Below are 27,630 nucleotides of genomic sequence, written 5' to 3' on the forward strand. Positions count from 1 at the left end.
TCTTCACCTGTTCCATGTCTAAGCGTCCCACCGTTGAGCTCAGGTTACAGAATTGTGCTTTCCTCTCCCTCCCTCCTTCCTTCCTTCTTTCCCCACCCCATCGGTGTAGTAATTAAAAAAGGGGGGGAAACCATCAGCAATCCTGAATCCTTGGATTGGCAGGGGAAGAGGAGATTGGTGTGTCTCCACCCTTCGCCAGACCTACAAGGAGCCTGAGTCAGCCTGGCCATTAGCTTTCAGTTTCGTTTCTTCCGGTTCAGAGCCCGATAGCTTTGCAAGCAGGCAGAGGGAACCCGGCCGGGCGGATTTGCTGGAGGTTGTCGGTGGGAGCGGAGGCAAGGAAACGACCACCATGCCTAAACGCACCGTAAGAGAGAATAAGGAGATCGGAGAGAAGTTCGTGCAGTTTCTAAAGGATTCTCGCAGGGAAGAAGTGAGCAACAAACAACAGCTGACGGCGATCTACAATCAGGAGTTCCGGTACAGGTTAGTGGACGAGAGCGATGGAGGGGCGGGTGCGAGAGAGGTTCAAGGATGGCGGAGCGGCCAGCAGCTCTGCAGCGCAGGAGATTTGTCTTCTCGGCTCCCTGGCTCTGGAATGAAGAGGAAAGTGTTGGGATCCCTACTGAGCAGCAAGCCCAGGCTTGCACAGTAGGAACCCCCCCCCCCCCCGCCTCTCGTTTCATGCATAGCTGCCAAGTTACCCCTTTTTTAAAGGGATTTTCCCTTATGCTGAATAGGCTTCCTCGCGAGAAAAGGGAAAACTTGGCAGCTATGGTTTCATGTGGTCTCCTCTGTGGAGCAGAACTTCGCGCGCCCCGACGCCTTTTTGAGTTTTGCAAACAGCAGCGGCTGCGTTCTCGGCGCTGCGCAAAGGTGCATCCGTGGCGCGAAATGGGGCACGTCGGTGTACCGGTACTTACAGACGGCCGTGTTCGAGGGGAAGGAAAAGACTGGGGTGGCTTCTCTCAGTTGTTCAGCCTTACACATTAGCGCTCGAGAAGAGGGTCTGAGGAGAAACACAAGAAAAATGGAGCAAGGATGTGGGGGTCGAAGGGAGGCAGTCAGACGGTGCTCAGAGGACTGCAGGGGCTGAGGAAGGGTAGTAGGCGAAGGAAAGGAAGGGCCCCGAGGAGAAGATTGGATAGGTTGGCCTCCAGGATAAGTGGACTGGATCCAGAATAGTTTGGTTGAAACATGTAAGTTGGACTGCAAGCTTTTCCTGTTGATCTTTACAACATCGCCTTCTCTGATGGGTTCAGAGCAGCCTACAGCCATGTTTTCTGTAAAGTACCAGACCAGGCATCCCCAAACTGCGGCCCTCCAGATGTTTTGGCCTACAACTCCCATGATCCCTAGCTAACAGGACCAGTGGTCAGGGAAGATGGGAATTGTAGTCCAAAACATCTGGAGGGCCAAAGTTTGGGGATGCCTGTACCAGACCTTCAAAGCACATTCCCTTCCCCACCCAAAATAATAAAAAAGGGAACTATGGGAACTGTAGTTTGCCCATCCCAATACTGTACCTTTAACAAACGACAGTTCCCAGGATTCTTCTCATGGTCTGGCGTGGCTACGGTTGGGTAGGTTGAGGTTAGGAAGGTGGGTAAAATAAATTCTCCCCATATTCCCAAAATAAAGCTCTTAATACACAGCTTTGTTCTGTTCACCTCACTCTCCCAGTTCTCAGGCTCTAAATTACGCAACTGAAATGAACACAAGTGCTCAAACAAACCCGACAACACCCAGGACTCCCTATGAAAATTGTGCATTTGTGGTTTAGCGGCGCAGTCTAGCTGATGAAGTTATTGGGCACTTGCAGACAGTCACTTTTGGGGGGTGGGAGCCAATAAAGTACCGACACAGTACTTGCAAATTCAGGCTTTGACACTAGCGTGTGACCAGAGAACTTACCCCACCAACACAGGACATTTTGCAATGAGGAAAATGCGTTGGAAAGTGGGGTAACGCAATTTTCTGATGCAACAGAAAATTAATTGGCATCTAACCTCCCCACAAACTTTATGCAAAGAAATTGAGGTAAATTCTCAATAAATAGGCCATTGGGAAGTGACCATAATAGGAAGTGGAAATGGCAACATGAGGCCCAGTCTCGGAGGGTGAAAAGGCAGAAGACGCTAATGATTGTTCAAAAGTTTTATAGTTGAGTTAGATGGGATGGAGAAGCCACATAGTTTTGCTCATTGGATACATTCCAATTTCTTTCTCTTGAAGCTGCTTACAGTGACTGTTGTGTTGATATGCATCAGATAGAAGTGGACTATTGCTCATAGGCTGACAAGCAATTTTTCCTCTTTGGGAGGATTTTCTTAAATGACCATTTTGGATGTTGGAAAGGAATTTCTCTACTGCACTCACATTTGTATTTTTGGAAAGAAAGAAAAAAGGAAGGAGAAGAATGTTTTATAAAAATTCATTCTGCTCAGAAGTCTTAATTGAGAAAGGGGTAGTGTAGGCATCCCCTGAGAGGGTGTTTTTTAAGAATCTGGGAGCACAAGAATGTGGCTGGAGAATTAGAGTTTGGTTTGGAAATTGGAGAACTTGTTGGAGGAGAACCAAAGGGTGACCTTTGGTTGTAATTTCTAGGAGGAGGGATTTATTGTAGAAAAAGAGCAAAAGGGACCAAGCTGTGCCCCGCCTTTAAAAGATTAATGATTAGTGTTCCTCAGAACAGAACCGTATCTGTGCAAATAGTGTTGTTTGTCTTATTGGCAGGAAGGCTGTCCTAAATGGTCAAGGTTCAAGCTGCTAAAATTATGCAAGGCTTATATCCCTCACCATTAAGATTGCCATTTCTAGTCTGAGGTAACTGGGCCTAGGACAGCAATGCTCTTGTGACTTCCCTTCTCCTTTTCAGCAATGTGGAAGTGAAAAGGAGTTGGGTATCCACAGACAAGATAGGCATTTCTGCATGTTTGGAGGGCTCGGGGGGGGGGGGCTTCCATTGAGCATTCTGTATGCACAAAATCCTCCCCTATAAGCAGAGCATTAGAAAAATTGAAAGTAAAATCTCCTGAGCAACAACCTAGTTCTAAGGGAAGAAGACAGCCTGATGAGAACTCACTACCTCCATCTGAGGTAGCCTTTTAATCCCCCAACTGCCATCCACAGGCTAGCAAAAAGCCATTTTACCCTGAAGTAAAATTGACCTGTCAGTTAACCTGATTGAGGAGAGCAGCATGAAAATATCAGGTAACAACAAGGAACCAAGCCACTGCTTAGCAAACAGTTCATTGTTTGTTGTGTTTACTGTATGCTCACAGTGGAAAGGTGTGAGGGCAGATTTTCTCTTCCTCCAAGAACTTTCCAAGACAGCACAAGGAGGAGATGCTCTACAAGGAGTTTTGTGCTCTACTTCATGGGCTAACCCAGAAATATTTCTAGTCTGTAGCTTTCAGATGTCAAGGAAATAAACAACTATCTGGCTTTTAGAAGACATCTGAAGGCAGCCCTGTTTAGGGAAGTTTTTAATGTTTGAAGTTTTATTCAGTTTAGAATGTTCTGTTGAAAGCCGCCTAGAGTGGCTGGGGAAGCCCAGCCAGATGGGCGAGGTAGAAATAATCTACTATTATTTATTTATTTGCTTTTTGCACAACTTGCACCTCACTTTTGAATACAGGGTGCATATTAATCTTCCCTCCCTGCACTCTTTCACTCAAGTTGGGGACAAGCTGGTTCATCAAGCCCTGCAATCTCCCCGCTTCCCACCTCAGTGTTAAGGCACTTTTGCACTCAAATTCAGTGCTGCTGATGCCGTGTGGGGAGCGGAGCTTGTAAGAAGCAGCAACAAAATTTCCCCATACTGTACTGCTCAGGTTGAGGACTACAGCCACCAGGGCCATCCTACCCATAGGCGCTAGGGATGCTGGGCGCCGGCTGAGGCCGCCAGCTGGCTCCGCCCTCCTGCGCACCTGGGCCTGGGCAACCCGGGGGGGGGGGCGCGCCGGGTGGATCTTTGCACCCCAGCACTGCATATGCTTCAGACAGCCCTGAGAGCCACTGAGCTAGCCTTCCCCATATATTTTGATGGCTTGAAGCAGCATCTCCTAATTTACCAAATGTTCTGTGCCAAATGAAATGCACTTCAAAGAAATACTTTGGTTAACTCCTGGCAAGACTGTATGCACAGGATTCATAGCTGTCACGTTTTCCCTTTTCTTGCGAGGAAGCCTATTCTGCATAAGGGAATTTTCCTTAAAAAGGGGGGGGGGAGAACTTGACAGCTATGTCAGGATTTTCAGAGAGTAGCTAAGTTCAGATTCCTGGAATGTTAAAAAAAGTATGTGGGGTAGGGAATTGCAGCACAGTAAAGGAAACACAAAATGGCACAAGATTGCTTTTTTGTTTTGGTTGCTCCTTTGGAATTTGTCTGATAGGAAAAGGCTCATTTTTCAAGGTCATTTGCAAGGGAGTTCTGTCTGGGCTCAGTAAACAAGGAGAGGGAAAAGTCACATTGAACTTTCCCAGGTTTTTATTCTGAGGAGATGGGAAGCGACTTTTACATTTCTGAATATTTCCCTGAATTGTCTGGTTCATGTTCTCCATGCCTGTTAGCTCCTCTCCTCCCATCCTGTCTTTTTAAAAAGAAATCATAACTTTTTAATTATCGAGAATGTAACAGTACAACAAAATCGTTATTCTAAAACAGTTTGTTAATCCTGTTTTCCCAGAAAGTCCCAAGTAAGTTTTTATTAAAATCCTAATGGAGAGCAGAAAGTAGTTTAACCAGGTATATGTAGACAGTCTTCCCATAAAATATAAACTGTATACCAAGTTGCATATGCTGTTTATCAATTTGTGGTTTTTGTTCATTGATTTGAATGTCATGCGTTTAATATATAAGCTGCTCAACCAAACAGGATAAATAAACAGATTCAGAAAATATGCCAAATACTGTACTCAGAAGTTGCACAGAAACTCAACAATTGCACAATGATTTCTGCAACAATTGAGCTGTGGAGAAATTGTTTCTGGAAGTGTGGAGCTTCCCTGGAACTTTTACAATTCATTTAAGCTTCTTGATGTACAGTGGTACCTCTGGATACGTACTTGATCCATTCCGGGGTGCCGTTCTCACCCCGAAAACTACATCTCAATCAATCAAAATACTTTATTTGACCGATAGTCAGAAAGAAAAACATTTCTCAATACAAATATAAAACTGAAGGCATCAGAGGGATACATAAATGAATTATGACCGCGCTACTGAACCTCCTATAGGTAACCCACATCAAGGCATTCGATTATACATTTCCGACACTTGAGCGCCAGGAAGAGGAATTTAGCCACCAAGAAGGGTATTTTCCCAGTGGGCTTGTTTAGCAAATATGCTGCCTGCCGTTCTCTTAGTTGGGAACTAAAGTGAGATAAATATGGGGTTATAAGATATTGCCTTAAAACGTTATAAAAGGGACAACTCAGTAAAATGTGTTCTGTGGATTCTACCTCACCAATGCACAGTGGCACGTTCTCTGACTGTATAGGACTCCTCCAAATCTTCCCCTCAAAACCACCGAATCAAGAACATTCAGTCTGGCCGCAGTAAGTAATCTGCGGTATTCCACGTAGTATTACACACACACACGAAGCGCTGATAGAGCGCTTCTGCGCATGCATGCGCGATGGTACCTGGAAGTAAACACTTCCAAGTCCGCCGCGTTCGTATCCTGAAAGTACACAACCCGCAACGGACGCAACCCGAGGTATGACTGTACATTATATTTTAGTGTACAGTATGTATAATATATTGGAGCAGGGGTTAATGCATGTAGGGTATTTGCTAATTCCTGCCCTCTCTTTGTTCTTTACCTATGGGGGGGAGGCACTTCCTTTTTATGTCTGTATAATATTTTCATGTAGATTTCCAAAGACTGTAGACAATTAAGGCATTCACAAATTAATTGTATTTATGGTATACAGATCTATGTACACCACTCTTTTGAGCTATTAGAACAGAATAATTGGGGAAGGTTTGTAGTGTCAATTGAGTCTAGGATTGCTGAGAAAAGATGGCTACTCAGGCCACTTCTCTGATAAATTCCATAGGGGTAGCTGTGTTGGTCTCTTTGGCAGAATTACAGACATACATTGTGGTACTGTACCTTTAAAGATGAACATATTTATGATCCCATTAATTGTGGATTAGAGTCCCCTTCAGCAGGAAAGTTCAAAAAAGCTTATTCTACAAAAAAAAAATAGCTGGACTTTTAGTTTACCACAGTACATTCTCTGCTTTGATAACAAAAGAACTTGGTAACAGGAACTTTAAAAGGGGACAAAAAGCAGTTGGATGAACCCTGAAAGACAAACAGTTTCACACATAAATACACAGCAGATGTATTTGGCCAGCAGATTAGTGACTGCCCGCACATTCAGGGCAAGGCAGGGCTGTTGTGCCTTTAAAATACAATGAAGGCACAATATTTGTAGTTTTTCCTGCTGCAGTGATGCAAGAACTTGCTAGGGGAAAAAAATCCCTTCTATCAACTGTGTTGGAAAAGGGGAGTCCCTATGTGTACTGAATTCGATGTTAATCCATCAGAATGGTCCTGCTAAGTTTACCTTCCTTTGCTGAATAACTCTCTTCTTTCTGTTTCTTGTGTTGGCAGAGCTGATATTAGAGGAGGTAACTTCTCCTCTGTTCTCTATGCACTCTGGCGCTTTGGCCTTGCCGGGTTCCGTGGGGACTCTGTGGTGTTTGGAAGGGTGAGAGATGATATCTTGTTTTACTCCTCTTCTGAAACATTGTGTTGAGCAGCTACTAGGCTTGAGGGAGACTGAAACATGTGTCTCTTGAGGCCTGTTAAAGTGGGAAGTGGGATGAAGGCCCAGTACAGTGGTACCTCTACTTACGAATTTAATGCGTTCCAAACGCACATTAGTAAGTCGAAAAAATTTGTAAGTCGAATCCCATAGGAATGCATTGGGAGAAAAAATTCGTAAGTCGAAGCAACCCTATCTAAACTGCATCCAAGATGGCGGACGGAGCTCCATTCGTAAGTAGAAACATTCGTAAGTAGAGTTATTTGTAAGTAGAGGTACCACTGTACTGTATATCTTTAGGATCTACCCTCTCCCACTCTCTCTTTTACTTTACACATTTTTAAAATGTAAATCTTTCTCAATTTACTTGAACAATAACAGTGATGTCCCCATACATTATCAATTCATCCACTTCAGCTCTTTTGACAGCAAAATTAACTTGATTGCCTGTACCATGTAAAAAATAATAATATCTGGTTCCGTTTTGCATTCTCAGGAAAGAAGAAACCAAGCCACCTTGTACCCAGATTTTCTGTGAGAGGGAAGCCTCAGAAGCCCACAAAAATTGAGGGAACACAGAATTCACGCAGTTAATTTAATGGCACCTGCCATTGACACATTTCAAGGCTGTTACTGGGAAAGTGCCTCCGCTTGAGACTCCAGGAAGCAGCTACCAAATACTGTAGTGTAGACAGGGCTGAGTCAAATGCACTTTTGGTCTCACTTGACATCCGGCAATTCCTTCTATACAGGACAGAGGCTGGCTGGCCCAACAACTTTTCCCATTCTCGAGTCTGCTTCTCCCTTAATTGCTGTGCTCAGCCCTTTTCCATTGTGCAAGAAGCTGCCAAAAGCAGGACAAAGAAAATATATGCAAATTAGTAATTTATACAAGTAGCTGAACTTAGATTATTTGACATGGAATCAGAGTTAATCTTGCTGCAAAAGTCTTGGATTTGTTCTTGCTTGTTTTAAACCAGAGAGGATACACAGCCCTGAACACAAGTTTCCATCTAGTATGTAGAGATGGGTTCTACTGAAAATATCTCCCAATAATAGGGTACTTTGAGAAGGCTCCTTCTGAAGTTGGATTGTATTGAATCCAAAATATGTTTTTTTGACCCATTGTGAACTCCCTGCTTCCTGCTATGAACTTTATTCTGAGTCTTCCAGTTGTTCATGGTGTCTACCCTTTATTCCCCTTGTGTAGGTAAAGAAAAAAGTAAAGTTAACTGATCAGTACCGGAGACCAAGGTATGATGCTGGAGATCAGCCTAACCAGGACCAAAGCCCAGGTGCTGCCCTACCTCCTTGCAGGTCACGTGCTAAGGACAGGTAACAAAGGAGATGATGAAGACTTAAAAGACTGGGATTGTGTGTGAGCACAACTATCTAGAACTCTGCATTCCAGAGATAGGTCTTCGCATTCCCCAAGTCTCCAGTCCTACCACATAACTGAAAATCGGGCAGGGGTTGGTCCTTATTTTCAGAATCTTTGGAATCTTCATCTTTATTTAAGAAAAAGTTTTCAGCCCTCATTGCTGTGGAAATAAACTTGAAAACATAAACTGTGAGCTCACTCTGACTAGCTCATTAGGGGTAGATAATCAGAATCCATCTAGCCCCTTATTCCTTGCTTATGGCTAGAGCAAGTACAATAAATTATGGGAAATGCAAATGTCCTTAATTTACATAGTGCAGGGTAAGTTATTTATCTTTGCACGGAATTTGGATTTGTGTATGTGTGTCATAGTATACATTCAGCCTTGGGGATGTGGAAAAAGAATTCTGGTCTTTACCTTAACTGTCACAAAAGCTGGGCAGAGCAGGGAGCTCAATATGGTCTTGCAAGAAAATAAAATTAGAAAGCAACATTTTAAATCTAAGATTCTCAAGAAGCCAGTCACATTGCCAATAGCAGCAGCATTCCCAGGGGCCCCTCAGCTGAAGGTCTTATGAAGACAGAAGGGCCTTCAAAAGTATCCTGGTCCTAAACTTTGAAGGCCTTTGATTGTAAAAAGCCAATAATGACTCAATACTTCAAACTGGATCCACTGTGCTGTAGAGGCAAAATATGATAATAATGTCCAGTCCCACTTAGTGCTGGATGAAGTTGTTAGATTACTAACTGTCCTTTTGAGCAGCCTTCAAAGACATGCATCACACTCTACCGTAGTCTAACCTGGAGAAAACTTAGGCATGGATAAGTGAGGTCAGACTATCTGCTGCTATTATTTATTTATTTATTTATTTATTTATTATATTTTTATCCCACTCTTCCCCCAAGGAGCTCAAGGTGGCATACATAGTTCTCCTCCCCATTTTGTCCTCATGACTATCTTGTGAGAGTAGCTAAGGCTGAGTGCAGATTTGGTTGGCATTAAAAAGTGTTGCTGTAATGGGTTCAGTTCCTCTTTTTGAAACTGGGTCATTATATCTACTTCCTGCTGTACAATAATGTTAGAATATCATTGATACCCTCTCCACATCAAAATTTGGGGCATTATCTCAGAGCAATTGCAGATGTGTATATAGGATAGAATATTTTAGGAACTTGTTACCCTGTCATTTCAATTCCCTAGAGCCGAATTCGTCTCCAATAAGAATGGAGTGGACATTGTTTCGAGGTGTGATGGGGAGAATGGTAAAATCAGTTTGGATGTGTCTCCAAATGAGGAAAAGACTATTGTAATAGAGGTAAAAAATAATGGAGAAAATGAAGTGAAGCTGTTGAGGTTCAGAAAACTACGTGGATGTCGTGAATTTACCTTTCCTTACATACCGCTACCTGTGGAATTACAGCCAGGTAACTTATGTGTTTATTTGTTGAAATGTATTGGTTAACCCATTGAAGGGGATTTAATTGGGTAATGTCACAGGTGGGTGTTGGCTACTCCCGAGTAAGCACTCCACACATTGTCTGCATTTTCAGAGTTTTATTGTGCATGCTATATACAGTGGTGAGATGTCTCAAATCATGTCTGCTCTGCATGGGGCAGAAGCCCGCAATGGCGTCTGGCGGGCTCTGACCCCCCCCTTTAAGACTGGGTATCCAAGCGCCCCTCCTCCTGGCTCTACGGTTCCTCCGTGGTCCCAAACTAGGCTCCTGAGGTGCTGTTCTACCTACCCCTCCTTTCCAGCCCCTGCTGAAGCTAGCTCCGCCCCTGCTTCCCTGCTCCCAACCTGGAGTTGAGCCTCCAGGACTCTGCAGAGCCCTGGACCCTTCTTTCCCACTTCCTGGTTTTCCCTCCCAGACTTGCTGCTCTTGCTGCTGCTCTCCCACCTGGTGGAAGTAAGCAGAGTGGGCTGCTCTCTGCAAGCCTGCTCTCTTACAGGTAACAATGAGGTATGTAAAATATCTCACTACTGTCCAATTAAATAGTTGCAAAAATAACCCCTTAAAACCCCAAAAGTCAGCTCAAAAAAGTGTTTCCATTCATGTGAAATATGCTCAAACTTGGGCTTTAGTGAGCCTCCAAGGGAAAGTAGTGCCAGTGCAGAGACAACCAACTTACATTCAAGCAACTTCTCACCCAAACCGAAAGGACTGTAAAAGGACTTCTCTAGCACAAAAAATACATCATAAGCCTTTTACAGTGGTGCCTCGGGTTACAGACGCTTCAGGTTACAGACTCTGCTAACCCAGAAATAGTACCTCGGGTTAAGAACTTTGCTTCAGGATGAGAACAGAAATCGCGCGGCAGCAGCGGGAGGCCCCATTAGCTAAAGTGGTACCTCAGGTTAAGAACAGTTTCAGGTTAAGAACGGACCCCCAGAACGAATTAAGTTCTTAACCCGAGTTACCACTGTATATCTATTTTATATTTATTATTTTACTAGAAATCTGGTATTGTCGTTGATATATATTAACAGTATTGTTGTGTATATATTTTCTTGGAACTTTGAGAGTATGTTACTGAAATGGGTGCTGGTGGGTGTGGGACAGTGTCTGAAATGTCGTTGAAGATGAATTGAGGGTCAGATTGAGTTAGACCCTGATTCAGTCTGAAGTGGTTTGGAGGCTGCCCAGGCTGCTTCAGAAAAACCAAGCTTAATTCTTCCCCCATCATGGTAGTGAAAGGGGAAATCTGATCAAAACTATGTGGAGAAACCCTATTGGTTGCCCCTCCTCCTCCTCCAGAATTAAAAATAAAAAAGATAGTTTAAATCGTTTCCCATCACTACCTTTAAGATGACACATAAAAGCACAAAAAAATCCTAGCATGTTTTGTGTGTGTGCAAGAAGCAAATCTATATAAAATGTAAACTGGCCATGTCCGTTAGTATCCACGTTTCACCGAAACCGCTTGACCGATTGCGTTCAAATTTTGACACAATGCCACATGTGAATATGAGAGTAACCCTGTACCGTTTTCAAAGACAGATGACACACCTGAGCCAGGTAAAAAACCCAAACCCCATGTTTTAAATTAACACACCACTCAGACGAAAATGCATGTTGGGAAAAGAACCAGTTGCAAACCAGCGCCCTCTAGCGGCAACTACACTGGTACTGCACCTATAGAACTTTCCCTCTCAACAGCACCTCAGCTCCCGTTTACATATTAGGCCAAAGCCTTTACAGACTAGGCCGAATGGAGGTACTGACTCGCCTGAGTGGGGGTTGGGGGTTGGAGGAGGGGATGGGATAGGTCAGGACACGGTGGGACCAGTCACAGGGATGAGCAGGGGGGAAGGGGCATGATACATCATGGCTCAGGACAGGGTAGGGGGAATCACAGGGATAAGCTGGGGGTTGGGGGAAGGAGGGGGCAGGATACGTCATGGATCGGCACAGGATGGGGGCAGTCACAGGGATTAGCCACAGTAACACGTGACAGGGCCAGCTAGTATTTTATATTCTGCTAGATGAAATATAAATTAAGTTACCACAAACCGTTTTACATTTTCTGTTTACTTGATCCATTTTAAAACCAGATGATCTGTTAACAGTTAATAAATTGCATTACATATTCTGGAGGGGCATGTATCTCAGTCCCCTGATTTCGGATACAGTATTATAGTTAGGAATTACACTAGAAAAAGTGAGAAACAGGCACCCTCCTTGTAGCTTGTACTGTAAAGAGGCTTTGTTACTTTCAGGAGAAACACATGAGATCCGAGTGCGCTGTCTGACAGAGGACTACGGGTACTTTACTGTCACCATGGTGTTTGAGTTTATTAGTGAGCTGACTGGATCCTTCATCATTGGACGTTTCATGTCTGCTGTTGCTCACAGTAAATTAGAAGAACAGCTGGCTCCCTCAGCACCTTATAAGCCATACCAAGCCAAACTGCACAAGCCACAGCAAGTTGAGATAGTGGATGGCATTGCACCAAAAAAGTATGTGGGGATTCTCTATTAGAGTTGTGTTCTCTCTTGCTTTTCTCTTTGTCAAACCACTTCTCCTCAAATTTATACTCTTTAAGAACTCTGTCCTTAACCCATCTTGCTGTCTCCTAGCTGTTTTTCTCCTGCCATCTAACACTCCTTCCTTCCTTCCTTCCTTCCCACCATCCCACTTTCAATTACTCAGTCTCTCAAGTGTTTTCCTTTCTGATGTCTTTCCCAGCTGATGTAGATACTTAAAATTTTCACCTTGACACGCTGTAGAGCACCTAGCTTTCCATCAGTGCTAAATAAATACACTGGAAGTCGAACAGAATCCATTCTGGAAGTCTGTCCAACTTCCAAAACATTTGGAAACCAAAGTGTGGCTTCTGATTGGCTACAGGAAGCTCCTGCAGCCAACCGGAAGCCGCATCGGACATTGGGTTCCAAAGAATGATCGCAAACGGGTTTGTGGTGTTTGGGAGCCAAAACATCTGAGTACCAAGGCATTCAGGAGCCAAGGTATGACTAATGAGCGAGGTCTGAGCTGTTGGGTGGAGCTGGACTTCAGGTAGAGTTAGAACTATTGTTTATGTCCTTCCATAAGCATTCCGAAGTCTTCACCTCATTCTTCCTCCTAAATCTTCCTTCAGATAAGTCATTCATGAACTACCTAGATGGGGGATTGATTCATGCTTTTGTGTATACACCTTAGGTCAGAGCTTTCCAAACTTTTCATGTTGGTGACACACTTTTTAGACATGCATCATTGGCCATACAGTAATTCAGTTTTACTAGCAAACCAGAGGTTAAACTAGCTTCTTTCCAGCCCCGGGAGGAGTGCGGGGAGTCTTTACACGACACACCTACACACTGCAGCCGACACATTAATGTGCCACAACACACAGTTTGGAAAGCTCTGCCTCAGGCACTTCTCATCCAGTGACAAACATGTGAATGGCATCCACAGAAAGGGATAATGTTGTGTCTGAGATGTCAAGTGAAATTTTAGCTTACGTATTGAGATATATTTTTTACCAAGATTTGCTCTCAAAGCAGCTTACAACTAAATTGCACAGAAAGGTACAATTATAATAAAGATAAGTTTTTATGGCTATCTCTTCTAGTCTCTGTCAGTTGATGGCATTGTCCATATTCCAGGCTCTTCCTACAACGGGAGGGAGCCAAAGGAGCAGCTGGTTGTAAATATACTACCTCGCATCCAATTATCTGCATCACTGCATATCAAAGCTCTGTCGTGTTTGATCGATGGTTATTGTTCCACAAATGCTAGTAACCACTTGGTATAATCATCAAGAGGTTGTCATGCTTCTGTGAATTTGGCCATCCATGTAGAGCTTTGAGAGTTTCCTGGATCTTGCAATTGCCCATTCTGGGAATTTGTGGGGCATTTTTGAACTTGCGAGTTAAAGGATGCAGACTGCCTACAGAGAGACTGTGCAGAACCTAACATTCTATACCAGGGATCAGCAACCTTTGGGGGCCTATGAGCACATCTGCAAATTGAGGAAACTTTCACAGCCACTGCTCATGCCACAAGCACTGCAGCTGCACTCATGCACTTACTGGTTGCTCTAGCAGTCAGGAGACTCCTGAGGAGTAGGCAAGTGCAAACGGGTGCAATTAATTGACTTGCCTCCCAGCCCACAGACTATATAAGAGGGCTTCTGCAGGACAGCAGGCCAAACATATAAGGGTCAACACCAAAGGGAGGTGGTGGGTCACCGGAGGGTGAGAGTACCATGCCCTTTGATTTTGGATTGTTGAATTAATTATCCTGTAGGAGAAAGTGAGTGAAGTATTGCTGGGTGGTAACGAATTGTTTGCTTGCTGCTCAGATTGACAACTTACATCCTATACGGGAGTTAGCATTGCTACAACTGGGGGTTGTCTTGTTACACGTGACACTAATCAATAAAACCTTGCACTGCTTTTTACCCCTCTAGCACTTTGGACTATGACCTTAAGCAAAATATACCTCTGCAGTACTACAACTACCCATCAGACCTGAAGTATCAGGTAGATTGCATGAATAAAGGCCACGCACCCAATGATGGCACCCGTGAGAAGATTGCACAGCTCCAGTAAGACCGCACCCCTCTTCCAATATTTCTTCTCTTATTAAGTGCATGTTACTGTATTTTTGCAAACTGTTAAACAGTGGAACAAACTCCCTTGGAAGGTGGTGGACTCACCTTCCTTAGAGGTTTATAAGCAGAAGTTGGATGGCTACCTGTTGGGGGTTCGGTGCATTTCCTGGTTTGGGATGCTGCTGCAGTAGTGGATTTCCTGTATTGACAGGAAGTTGGACCAGGTACCCATGAGGTTCCTTCCAACTTCATGAATTGAGAAGGTTACATTTGATTTGATATTATTACTCATTTCCATAGGAGTGACCTGAAAGCTGCCTTGCAGTTTGACAACTACAGTAAGAAGTTTCATCTGCTCCTTTACCTAGAGGAGATCCAGATGGAGGTGGACATTCGTCGATATGATAAGTCCGATGTTTGCATGGAAGCAGACAAGAATAAGCCGTTTCTTGTCCTGCAGGTAAGCAGCAGACAAAGAGTTCTCTTAGAGAAGAGAGTTTCTCATATTGTGTGAGTCATGTGTAGCAGTTAGATCAGGGATGTGGAACCTTTTTTGGGCTTTGGGTTGCATGTAGTGTGGGTTGGGGCACTTGCTGGCAGGCCTGGGCTCCCCTCTCCTGCCATCCACACAAAAACACACACAACCTTCCCCCTCCCAGCACATTAAGATCCCAGCACATCTCCTGTGCTCCTCAGCTGATGGGCACTAGGAGCAGCTGAGGAATGCCCTAATGTGCACTCCTTAGTTGTTTCCTGTACCTGGAGGGAGGTGAGAGGAGATCTCAAGGACTTCATAGTGCCCCTTTCCTTTGGTGATGAGGAGGAGCATGTGAATTCAGTGCTGAGCAGTGAAGAGAGTGGTGGAGGTGAGCCAGTTGGAGAGCAGGAAGGGGGCAAGCAAGTCAATGTAGAAGTCAGCTGAGGAGGCAACAACGGAAAGGACCAGATTGTGTGCAAGATGTCGCCTTACCCTCTTCAGTTAATTATTGGGAGCATGAAGATAAAAGGGCATGGTTGCCTCTCAGACTGGGCTGTGTTTTCTGCTTTAGGTACCTGGTGTGGCCGAGAACCGCCCATCAGTCCTGAGAGGCGATCATATTTTAGTAACATTGGCTGAAGACCGTGGAAAGCACCCGATTGTCCAATACAAGGGCTATGTCCATGCTGTGGAATGGGATAAACTCAAGCTGGGCTTCTCTGGAAGGTGAGTCCTCCAGCCTGAGGCCTTGTTTAGACCTCCTTCCACTGAAAATGAAATTAAGATTTCCAACTCACTTGTAATTTTGTGTTTGTGGACACGTAGCAGGTGTAATTCACAACATTGCAGAACCTGCTCTGCCTTTCTTCATCACTTGGCTGTTAAAAGCAAAAGGATATCCTTGTTGGGGTCAGCATCGGGGAGCATGAAATCCTAACAATGAGCTGTCAAACCTAGATTACAGTGGTACCTCGGGTTACAGACGCTTCAGGTTACAGACTCCGCTAACCCAGAAATAGTACCTTGGGTTAAGAACTTTGCTTCAGGATGAGAACAAAAATCGCACAGCGGCAGCGGGAGGCCCCATTAGCTAACATGGTACCTCAGGTTAAGAACAGTTTCAGGTTAAGAACAGACCTCCAGAACGAATTAAGTTCTTAATCCGAGGTACCACTGTATAGGGATTTTCACTTGCTGGAGACTATCAGATGGACAAAACTCAAGAGATGCAATATTGTAGGCAGACAAAAGAAAGAAGGGGAAGCAAAGTCCAGGAGGTTGGTAGACTGTATTGGAAAGCAAATTAATCAGTTCCAGCAGGTCAGGTGGGACCAGCAGATTAAATGGAGCAGTTTTGGTCTGTGGCCTTTTGAAGAATGGCTGAAGCTGGTTGGGATTGGGATTGCCCTGAAGGTTAAGGGAGAAATGGAAGAAGTTGAAAGGGAAGCTGTAGTTGGATAGTTTGACTCTATGATTGGCCTGAATTGGCAGCAGGTGGCTCTCAAGCAGACTGATTCAGCAGGTGGTATTGTGTGGGGGAAGGGTATGCAAGTTGGAGCTAGAAAGGTTGGTGGAAATTGGTAGCCTGCATAAGTGACCTGAGATCAGCGATGGCCAGAGCTTGTTGGAGATTTCTTCAGCACCCTTTCCTTTTCCCAGGTTGACATCTCGCTTCATCCCTAAAATGAAGTTTGATGTGAACTTCACCTTCTGTCGTCTGCCGTTACGAGTCCAGCATCGTGCCGTTGACCTTGCCCAAGAGAGGCAACTTCAGAACCTGCTATTCCCATCTTTCTCGTTGGGACAATCTCTACTCACTGCTGGTCAGCCGCTCATGTGAGTGTATGGAAAAGAAGGGGACAAAGGTCCCTTTTTGCCATGGAAATGCCCTAAGTCTATGGAGGTCTTACGGCTGAGGGTTCATATGAATATGTGGTATGAATGTGCCATTTTACTTTCTCTTTGCCCTGCGCTTTGGTACCTCTTCTTTTTGCTCACTCACTCTTCCCACCTTCCAGTTTATATGACCGGAATCTGGAGAGCAACAAAGAGCAGGTGAAAGCTGTCCATCAGGTGGTAGCAGGCATCTCCAGACCAGCCCCGTATCTTATATTTGGGCCACCAGGTACAGGCAAGACAGTCACTATGGTGGAGGCCATTAAGCAGGTGAGGAGAGAACTTCATCACTGTGATTAGATTAGCGTTGACTATACTATTAAATGCGGGAGAGAAATAGACTTGCTTAAGAGTATTGGCATGATGGAACTGGGATACACACCTAATTCAAGAGTCTTGCAGAAACCTAACTGGTTTGTTATCATCTCCATCTTGCATCCTGCAAGTCTGGACCAGTCTCAGGGTAACTCTTGAGCCCTCTGAATGCTACCGTTCCTTATAAGCCTGGAAGTGTTTTCTTTTGGCTGGCCACCAATTCCCCAGTATTATTTCCCTATCCTTCTCAGGTACTAAAACGTGTTGAGGGTTCCCACGTGCTTGCCTGCGCCCCCTCCAACAGTGCCTCTGACCTGCTTTGTAAGCTCCTCCTGAAACATGTGGAGGAGAGGAACATCTACAGGATGAATGCTAGCAGCAGGGATTACCGCAGCATCCCTGAGGATATCAAGGTATATAGTAGTTCCACGTGTCCAAGCTAAATGTTCTGTCCTGCCTAGGGTTCTTTATTCACACTTCTCAGGGCAATAAGCTTGTACCCTCTTCCTCCTCAGAAACAAGGTGAACAAGGATGTTGCTAGAGCCCAGCTTATGCCTAATGCCTGTTTTTGCTTCTAGCATGTCTGTAACTGGGACAAGACACTGGAATCTCCGGTCTTTCCTAGCAAGGAGACTCTAGGAAACTACCGAGTGATCATCACCACCCTGATAACAGCAGGAAGGTAAGAAGCCTCAGATATCATTCAAAAATGACAAATGAGAATGGGTGAGAAGTGAAAAACTGTATGTGTTTGCATATGTAGTGGGGAAGACATAATATGTTTAAATGGAAGATCATTTTGTTACCACTGTTGCCACAAAATTTTAAATAAACCCTTTCGTATTCTCTTTGCCACAGTCACCACTGAAGGAGATGGAATACATAAATACATGCATCATTTTATTTGTGTTCCGCCTTTCCATAGTTAAAACCATGCTCAAGGCGGCTTACAACATAAAAAATATTAATCACAAACATAAAGTAGTCCTAAGCAATAAATAAAACATTGAAAAGTACACACTCCAAGTTAAACATTTCCACATGAATCATAATTAGATCTCAAATAAAGATTGAAAAAATATCAATAACAGCACACACACAAACCCCAAAAACAAACCCCCACAAATAACAGCCATCAGGTATTGCAGCTGGCGGAAGTCAGGACTTTGCCCTCCCAGGCCACGTGGAAATGGCCTGCAAGGAAGGGAGCAGGTATTCCAGGACTCGCAGCCAAGATGGTCTTTATTAGCTATTTGTGAGAGAAAACGTTTTAGTTGTCGGTTGATGCAATTCACCAAGACACCAATCTAAAGCACAATACTTTGTTCTGGGCATGTTACATTGCTATCTGGGAAACCTAGAACAAGAGTTAAGACTCTAGTGATGCAGCTGCTATGGAAGGCCCTGGTTTAGTACTCAGGGCTCCCTGTCACTGCTGTATGAAAGTGGGATCTTCATGGTGGCTGTTTGCCACCATGTGAATGGAATCCAGACCAAAACAGAAATGGCGTTTTTGGTGGCAGCCATATTACATAGAATCACAGACTTGGAAGGGACACCAAGGGTCATCTAGTCTGCCCCACAGTGCAGGAATAACAGCTAAAGAATCCCTGACAGATGGCTATCCAACCTCTGCTTAACAACCTCCAATGAAGGAGAGTCCATCACTTTCCAAGGCAGTCCATTCCCCTGGCGAACAGCTCTTGCCATCAGAAAGTTCTTCCTAATGTTTATTCGGAATCTCCTTTCTTGCAATTTGAATCCACTGATTCTGTTCCTACCCTCTGGAACATCAAAAAACAAGCTTCTTCCTCCACCTTCCATGTCACCCCTCCATAAAGCGGCCACTTGATGTGGTTGTCCTCTAGCTGGGAAGTCCGATACCCTCCCTGTGCTCACTTTTGTTTCTCCTGGCTAGGCTGGTCTATGCTCAGTTCCCTCCGGGACACTTCACTCACGTCTTCATCGATGAGAGTGGTCATGCTGAGGAACCTCAGAGCTTGATTGCCATTGCAGGTGTGTTTTCTATCCAGAAAAGGATTGTCATTTCTGTGGGAAACGTGGTTTTTTTTTTAACATGCTAGTTTTTAATGGAACAGAACACGAACTTTCAATTTATTCATTAAACTGATAGGGTTCATTGTGGGGCAATTGCCTTGTCATGTATGTTCTCGCTAACGTGTTTCCAGGTGTCACTATGTTCAGCCCCCAGAGTTCCGGAAGGTCCTGAATCGAAATGTTTCTCCCTAAAATGACCTTCACTCATTTTAAACAGCATTTAGCTTATCTTCTTTGCTTTCTGTATTTGCTTCCGCTGTTGATGATCAGGCTGCCTTTCCCAGAAGACATTCCAGGTCTAGTCAGTTCTGTAGTTCTATACTTTATTCTGCTTTAGGGGAAAGCAGATTAAAGTTCACGCCCCAGGACTCTGCTTATGGGCCAGACTGAGCAAATGGCTAGAGCCCTGTCTTTTTCTCCTCTTCCTTTAGGCATCCTAGCCATGATGGACCCAAGGACTAATCCTAAAGGAGGTCAGCTAGTTCTGGCAGGTGATCCCAAGCAACTGGGACCAATCCTGAGGTCTCCTCTGGCTATTGATCATGGCTTAGGTGAGTAAGGAGCAGGTAGTAATTTTTTTAAAACCCGCTACATGTATTTTATTTTGCTTTGCGCTGGCACTTCATGCAAGTTGAGGTATCTGTTCTTAAGGTTGGGAGGAGGAGGAGCATAAAGCATCTGAGCTCTGTGCTGAAGTCTTCCAAGTGGGTTTTTAAGTGGGGAATGGTTGATTCGACCAAAGGTGTCTCTGTGCGGACTCCTCCCTTGTTGAACAGTCTGCTTCTAGGCTCAATTCATGCAATGCCAGCAATGCAGTTGTTGCAGCCGATGCAGGCCATGTGGCAAGTTGAGGAAGAACCCAGGCTCAGTGATGAGAGAACGTGAGTTGCCTGCAGAAGGTCCCAGGTTCAATCCTTGGCATCTCCAGAATAGGGCTGGGAAAGACGCCTGCCTGAAACGAGGGAGAGCTGCTGCCAATCAGTGCAGACAGTGCTGAGCTAGATGGACCCTTGGTCCAGACTCAGTGTGAGCTGCTTCTACAAAACTCTGCACCATATGGCTGGCAATCGGAAGTGTGCATGCACACGAAAGCTTATACCCAGAACAAACTTAGTTGGTCTTTTTTAATTTTTATTTATTTATTTCAATTATGTTAAGTGCATAAACAAAACACTCTGAAAACGAGAGATTTTTGCAAGTTGACTCAAATTGTGTAAGCTTGCTTCACACAAATGGCTTGCCCCTCTTGAAGTTGCACCCACATCGTTCTTGTTCTTAGCAGCAACTGTGCTACAGGACAGGGTCATGAATTGGGGCCTTATCCTGTTCTGAAAAAGGGTTTAGAAAAGGATAGATAAGAGAGTTCCCAGCCCCAATCCCTTGCATTCATTTGGAAGCTCTGAGCAGCATCTTGGCTCTCATAGGACTTTCCCTTCTGGAGCGGCTGATGCATCAAAACTCACTGTACGCAAAGGAGGATGGGAGCTACAATCCACAGTTTGTCACTAAGCTGCTGCACAACTACAGGTACATTCACTGCTCTGCCTCAGGATTCCAGCAGGTGGCACACAAGTGTATCTGTATTCCTCTTGCCTATTTAATGTAACACAGGTTACACAGCCTCGGACCAGGTTGACTTGAGTGGGATTCCCTGGGTTCTGTCTTCCCAATTCAGGTTGATAAGTGGACTGGGCCAGCTTCTTAAGGGACTGTAGCAGAAGTGGGGGCCGGGCCAACGTTTTATACTAATTATGCAGGAATACTGCCAGTTAAACAATGATCTTCTTGCCCTAAAACACAGACAAAATGTTTATTTTACTTGGGGGTAAGATATCAGAAGAGTGACTTGAACTAGGGCCTGGAATAATGAGAGATTCAGGTCTGCATCCCAGATGTTTATAGACTCATTTCATGGAAGGAACATGTAAACGTCGTGTTTTACAACTACTACTAAGGGATGGCCTTCACACAGGCAAGTTTTGCCTCTCCCAAAGCCTCTCGGCCCATTTCCTAGAAAGAAAAGCACTCACTCGCCTTCACACACTCGGCTCCTGCCAACTTGTGACAGTTACTTACAAATGGCATGGCATGGAGGCCGCCCATTTACCATTTGTATTTAAGTGAAAAGGATCAAAAGCTGCTACAGCATCAGTGGTCCCATTTTGTGTTGGCATTGCATTATTATGAGCATAAGAGGAAAGCGACTTGCCACAGTCCAAAGGAGCTTGTATGTGCTAAAGTACGGTCTTCTTTGCCCCCCAGGTCCCATGCTGCCATCCTCAAGTTCCCCAATGATAAGTTCTATGATGGGGAGCTGCAGGAGCATGGCGACCACCGAATCACCCACTCCTACTGCAAATGGGATGAGCTGGTGAAGAAGGTGAGGAGCGGGCGGCACCTGGGAATTCTGCCATAGGCTTGAGCACAGCTGAGTCGGCGTGTTTTCTCCTATTCTTCTTGCAGGGGTTTCCCATCATCTTTCACGGAGTCTGCGGGGAAGACCAGCGTGAAGAGAACAGCCCTTCGTTTTTCAACACGGCCGAGGTTAAAGTGCTGATTGACTACCTCAAAAAACTGCTCCTGGAGAACCAGGGCAAGAAAGGCATGTCTCTCCTTTCCCCCAAAGAGTTTGGAGTCATCACTCCATACAGGAAGCAGGTGAGATCTTCTGCTGGCCCCAGCACACTGAACAAGGTTCCTTTCTAGGAGTCATGGAGACTTGGAGCCTCTTCACTGGCCAAGTTGTCCTCCAACTTATGTGGTTGCACTTAGTTATATGCATGCATGTGGTCAGGTGGAAGGATGCACTTTTCTGTAGACAGGTGCCACGGCTGTTACAGTTGGAGCAGCTAAAAGCATGGTGTGGCAGTCATATGACTTGCTTTTGGCTAGTTGCAGCAAGACACAGAATGCAGGCTGTGTCTTGCATTCTCCACGTGGATGTTGTGAAGGCTACTCTGCCCATTTGCGGCAGGGAAGATTTCTGAAGCCACCAGTCCTATTTAGTGGCCCAAAGGAATTCATCCATTTGCTAAGGGCATTAGACGGCAGACGTGCAGCATTCTTGCCTGCTAGAAACTGAGTCGGGCAATAAGAATGAGGGGGTGCACGAATAACTGCTCTTGCTTTTATCTCCCAGGTGGAGAAGATAAAAAAAGCCATTGGTCTGGAACTAAAGGGTGTGAACGATATCAAGGATCTAAAGGTGAGACCTAAGTTTTCCTGCCAGTCGTGCCAAGGGAGAAATGGTTTGGATATATATCCACATCAGACGTGCATCTTAAATAAGGATAGCTTTGTTGCACCTGACCAAAAATCCATCTGTTCTGCCACTTGTGTGTCCAGCAGTGGCTAATCATATGGTCCAAAAAAGTTCACAAGTGAGTTTTTCTATGATGAAGTATGGCTTCTTCCATCACAGTGCTGTGGGAACAGAGTAAGCACTGCATCAAGTACAGAAACACAATAAGTTGCTTTATATGGAATCTGACCATTGTTCCATCTAACTCAGTATTGTTTACACCAGGGCCTTCCAAATTTGGCTCTCCAGCTGTTTTTTGGACTACATCCCTAGCTAGCAGGACTAGTGGTCAGGGATGATGGAAACTGTAGTCCAAAACCAGCTAGAGACTCAAGTTTGGAAATCCCTGGTCTACACTGATTGGCTTTCAGGCAGGAGTTTTTCTCAGCCTTGCTGAAGATGCCCTCCAGATGGTGATTGACTTACAACTACAGCATGGCCAATGATCTACATTGATGGGAGTGGTTGATCTGGAGGGCAGCAGGATCAAGCATCTCAGTACCAGGAGGAAGAAGGCCCCCAATAAGCTGCTTGCCTTTCCTGAGTTTGGGATGTGAAGATTTATTTTCCTAATCCTTGTTATCTGGCTGTTCTTCTCCTCTCCCTCCAGGTTGGCTGTGTTGAAGAGTTCCAGGGCCAGGAGCGGCGTGTGGTGCTCATCTCAACAGTGCGCAGCAGCAGCAATTACTTCAATATAGATGAGGAGTTCAGTATAGGCTTCCTTCAGAACCCCAAGGTACGAATTTGGGCACATCATCTTCAGAAAGGCCCTTGTTGCCTTTCCTTTGGGACCCGGGGCATGTCCAGAACACACTACACCTTCGTTCCTCCCCTCCAGAGATTGCGAGAGAAGCAGTACCATTTTGTGGCTTGGTTTGGTCATAGTGTGTTTCTGAATGGCATCTTCACTTACTGCCAGGCCAGGTGTATTAATTTTTCTTCTTTTTACTCTCTCCACTTTCAGCGCTTCAATGTGGCCATTACAAGAGCCAAGGCACTCTTGATAATTATAGGAAATCCAGCTACTCTCAGCAAGGATCAATACTGGGCCGAGTAAGTGTTGCCCTCCAGCTCCTACACCCACTTACCTGCTTCCATCACCCCCCTCAGCCATTTCAGCCCGCAGTCTTCTCTCCCTTTGTTCCTTTGTGGTTTGAGCAAGCAGGGCTAAGGATTCCCTAATGATTCTGCCAGAGTTTGTGTTGATTGGCCTGCATGTGGTGCTCCTTCTGTTCAGCTATTGACCCGAGTGCATTTTTGATCATTCTTGGATGAAAACCCTGCTGGCAGTAGCAACAAATTCACCCCATAGCCTTGATATTTCCCCATAATGTGTGGGCCATGCAGCAGTGCTTAATTCAGCAGCTATTGTGTAATGCTGTATTGTGTGGCTTGGCTAACCAAAATGAGTTACCCAAAGCCATTGGTTCTGCCAGCACCTGGGGCGGCCTCATCACTCTCGCTTTCTAACAGTGGAGCATTGTGATCCAGGCTGCAGTGTGTAGTGCCTGTACCCTGGGCAAATAGATCATCCTGCACCTGCCAAGGTGATGCATTTATATAGACCTTTGGTTCTTTATGAACACGAATGTGCCATATCTTGAATCAGACTGTTGTGTTGTCTACTCTGACTGGCTTCAGCTTACCAACACCTCAAAGTAAAGTCTTTTCCAGCCCAGTTATTTGAAATTCCAGGAACTAAACCTGGGATCTTGTGGTTGCAAAATAGGTGCTCATCTCAGCACACTCTTAAGCAAGAACTGATGTTGAAATATACTTAATAGCCAATGGTTACTTGAGAATTAGGACTTGGGCCATTTCAGGCAGCAGTGAGCTAGAGTCCCCTCGGCCATTCTGGTTTAGCGCTAATATATCCTTTTAAAATTATTCTGACTTCCTCTAAAGCTCATGGGTCAGGCTGGTGGCATTAACACTACTATTTTATTGGCGTCCCTAGGTTTCTCAAGTATTGCAAGGACAATAATGCATACCGAGGATATCGGTATGAGGCAGAGGAGAATGAAGAGGATGAAGGGCTGGTAGAAGTACTCTCTTCTCTCTCCTTGAATAGGCAGCCAGAAGGTAAGAGGCTAAAGTGACCTAAATTGAACTCGTTATTTCTTGGATGTATAGTAATCCTAAATGCATAGCAAGTAACCTGAAAAGCCTTTTCAGAGTTGGGGCAGCCCAAGGAGGCTGCTCAGTTGACAGTTCTAGTAATTCTCTGCTGGGTTTCGTCTGTGACTTGGTGACTGGATGAGCAGTTACCAAAATAAATGCAACCATCTGAATCTCGATGAAATACTTCTATGGCTGTATTTTTTTTTTCAATTCCTGTGTTCTGTACAATGGATAGGGTTGTAGAAACCACCTTTTCTACCTCCCAACTTTATTTAAAAAGAGAAAGATCGACATTTTTTTCAGCCACAAACCCATTTGACCAAAGCCAATGTTCAATTTTATTTTATTTTTGCACATTTTCAGCAAGGGCTCAACATCAACTTTTTTCATCCAAAAAAGGGGGGGGTTGTTTAGAAGTCCTGCTTACTTTTTTCTTTCTAAGCGCGCGCGCACACACACACACAAATGTGGACTTTCACTGCCGGCTAACTTCATACATTTTGAGGAATAAGGATTGCAAAATAACATAGTGTAAATGATTTTTGTTGGAGAAATTCCTCTGTATTTATTTTAAAGAAAGTGCCTATCTTTTAAATACCCCTGAAGGCTGCCTTGCCAGTGCAAGGGCCTGCACACGGTCAAGGTGATGGGTGCTTGAGCGCAGAGGAAAGTCCTGGCAGCTGGAGCTTGGCAAGTGCTTACAATGCAGCACATGTCCTTCTGCTATAACATATTCCCCATCAATAAATTGGCAGCACTGGAGCATGTCAGATCAATCTGGAAGCAAGGGCAAACTAAGGAAGCACTTTCTTTTGATCTTCACCTCTTCATCTGGCTTTCCTTCTCTGCAGGCAACAATTTTGGTGAGAGTCATATCCAGCAGCAAGTGGAGCCAGAATGGAGATCTGAGCACTGAGGACCTGTACTGTCTTAAACCTTGGCACTGCTACTGCAGCCTGCATTCTTGAATAAGTTATTTCTCCTGTTTACATACTGAAAAAGCAGATGATGGCCCAACTATAAATGAATCATGTTTGGGCTCCCTATTACTATTGATCAGGGGTTAAAGCCGGAATTATATAAAGAAATCCTAACTGCAAGAGCGAATGCAGTGTGCAGTTACCTGCATCCAACTAATGCAGTGTAAATTCACTTTCTTGTTGTGCGAGACTTCTCTGCATTCCTTCCTTCCGTGTCCAGCGGTGTGTGAGAAAAGACTGGTATTAGTTTGAAACGCATTTGTGCTGGATTATAAAGCAAATCAGAAATAAGAAAAGACTGGGAGATGGCACCGAGTGCAGAGGCTTAACCTCTCCTTTTGAAACTGGCAGGAAGAACCCCCCTCCCTTTTTGCAGTTCAGAGACTGACAGCTAGATTTCTATTTCAAGCTGCATTTAAAGTTTAGCATGAAAATGTTTGGGGGGGGAACAGGGGGAAGACGAACCTTAACTCTTAAACCCTTCCCATTTCCAAGAGTATATCAGATTTTATCAGGTGTTTTTTCTACTGGATTTTCATTAAAGCTTCTAGAATTTACAACGTGTGTTGTGTTATTGAATGATTCACTGCCCTGCTTTCACTTTCCATTCACCTTCCTGCTGTAGTACTGATGGAAAAGAGAGAGAACAGGGGCAGGAGGAGAGTAGGTCAAGCACACATTTCTAAGTTTTAAAATACAAGTCTTTTTAGCACGTTCTTGGGACTGCCCCTGTCTTCTTTACAAAAAAAAACAAAACAAAAACTTGTGGCTCTCAGTCTGGATCAATCACAACAGTGTATGGAAGGAGTTAATTTAGCCTGCACCTGTGTTACGCTCTTTTCCTAACTTCTGCCTCTGATGCAGCCTGGTGGAATCTGGAATATCCAGCAACTAAGGTATTGGATTACCCCATGTTTGAGCATTGAGAGGGAAATAAAACTTAACCCCTTGGAGAAATAACTTTCCTGCAGCAACATGTATTGTAAAAGGATGTTATGCTGTAGTTTACACAAACAGGGCATACCTGCCAAGTCCCTGACTGCAGAATCCGGGACCGGGAGCCGCGTGGCTACGCAACTTCCGGTGTTGCTCTGCCCATCTATGGGCACCAAAAATGGCCGACACCGGAAGTCGCGTCTACGCACTTCCGGACATGCGTAGACGCAACTTTCAAAGCCAGCGCCGGCCATTTTCGGTGCCCATAGATGGGCAAATCAGGGGAAAAAATGGCCGCCGGCGAAGTGATACGGGGGACCGCCGGGAAAAGGTAAGAAAAAACGGGGGTTTCCCGGGGAAAACAGGGTACTTGGCAGCTATGAAACAGAGGTCCATTTTTTGCAGGAGTTGGGAAACGTGCTTTTTTCTTCACCCCATGGATAAGTAAAAGCTAATATCAAAACACTGCTCAGCTGAAGTGACATTGTTCCTCCCCTGGGGCAAGATTATGCTTTATTGCCATTGTGTCACTTAGTATTTCTGCCTGCTGAGATGACGACGCTGTGAATGGTACAAATAGCAACTATTATTCACAAAACCTTTGGAGATCTGCATGTTAAGGGAGCAGCTGTTACAGTTCACAGATTGGAGCAGCAATGTTTGGCTCTTTGCCCGTCTCTGAAGTAAACAGAAGAGTAAGAATGTTGGTTTCTTCTGCAGTTCCTGGCACAACTGTGGCCATAAATACTGACAATGAATTTGCAACTAGGGGGATAACCAAATGGTGCAGCTCCGTGGAGAGCTGTAAACTCTCAGAAGTCCTACTTGAAGAATTCCCTAAAGGTTGTGGCTGTTTTCTTTCATTCTAGTGTAGTCTTGCTGCTGTTGGCACTTATGCAGTTCCTTTTCTTGGATCGTGAATTGCTGCCACAATGGGTAATTTCAAAGTACAAAAGAAGAGTCAAGTTTAAACCAGAACAGCTGTGACCCATTACAAACCACAGTAGCACGGTCAGGGCTGCTAATGGTACTCCAGCAAGGAGCTGGAGGCCCACGGCTTCCCACCCATGACATTTTCCCCTCCAAGCCTTCTCTATGCACCAAAGTGAGAGGATCCTGCTCACAGAACTCCCATCTTACAGTGGCAAAATGCAAGGGACATGGTCTTGCCTAAAGAGGCCAGCCAAACTGCCTGACGCTGCAATCCTAAGAACGTCTGCTCAGAAGTAAGGCCTACTGAATTCAGTGGGGATTACTCTGAGATAAAGGTTTAGGGCTGCAGCCTTAGTTTCACTGCAGTCTAAACCACTGAGCTTCT

At 44.8% G+C, this 27,630-nt stretch overlaps 1 protein-coding gene and 1 long non-coding RNA gene across 2 annotated transcripts; one reads left to right on the top strand and one right to left on the bottom strand.

The window, feature by feature from the left end:
* The first annotated feature begins 125 nt into the window (after positions 1 to 125).
* Positions 126 to 26,452, top strand: MOV10 (Mov10 RNA helicase). The gene is made up of 22 exons (XM_035123123.2): positions 126 to 486; positions 6,630 to 6,726; positions 7,994 to 8,118; positions 9,366 to 9,589; positions 11,887 to 12,127; positions 14,083 to 14,220; positions 14,527 to 14,686; positions 15,276 to 15,430; positions 16,364 to 16,540; positions 16,723 to 16,870; positions 17,167 to 17,328; positions 17,495 to 17,598; positions 18,835 to 18,932; positions 19,406 to 19,525; positions 20,399 to 20,501; positions 21,237 to 21,354; positions 21,438 to 21,632; positions 22,114 to 22,179; positions 22,886 to 23,011; positions 23,240 to 23,328; positions 24,233 to 24,357; positions 25,248 to 26,452. The coding sequence occupies exons 1-22, from the start codon at positions 353 to 355 to the stop codon at positions 25,310 to 25,312; spliced, it is 2,970 nt and encodes a 989-aa protein (XP_034979014.1). The 5' UTR covers positions 126 to 352; the 3' UTR covers positions 25,313 to 26,452.
* LOC118088916 (uncharacterized) lies at positions 477 to 1,869 on the bottom strand. The gene is made up of 3 exons (XR_004693064.2): positions 1,527 to 1,869; positions 924 to 1,009; positions 477 to 593 (listed from the first exon to the last, which is right to left on the bottom strand). It is a non-coding gene; the product is annotated as an uncharacterized LOC118088916 (long non-coding RNA).
* Positions 26,453 to 27,630: the final 1,178 nt, after the last annotated feature.

Source organism: Zootoca vivipara, chromosome 7 (genome assembly GCF_963506605.1).
Source record: "Zootoca vivipara chromosome 7, rZooViv1.1, whole genome shotgun sequence".
Classification (NCBI taxonomy): Eukaryota; Metazoa; Chordata; class Lepidosauria; order Squamata; family Lacertidae; genus Zootoca; species Zootoca vivipara.

Excerpts from the sequence above, each read along its gene's own strand:
- MOV10 (XM_035123123.2), top strand. The coding sequence starts at position 353 with ATGCCTAAACGCACCGTAAGAGAGAATAAGGAGATCGGAGAGAAGTTC. Across the intron at positions 14,221-14,526 it reads GAGAAGATTGCACAGCTCCA|GAGTGACCTGAAAGCTGCCT; the intron begins GTAAGACCGCAC and ends TCATTTCCATAG. Across the intron at positions 14,687-15,275 it reads AGCCGTTTCTTGTCCTGCAG|GTACCTGGTGTGGCCGAGAA; the intron begins GTAAGCAGCAGA and ends TTTCTGCTTTAG.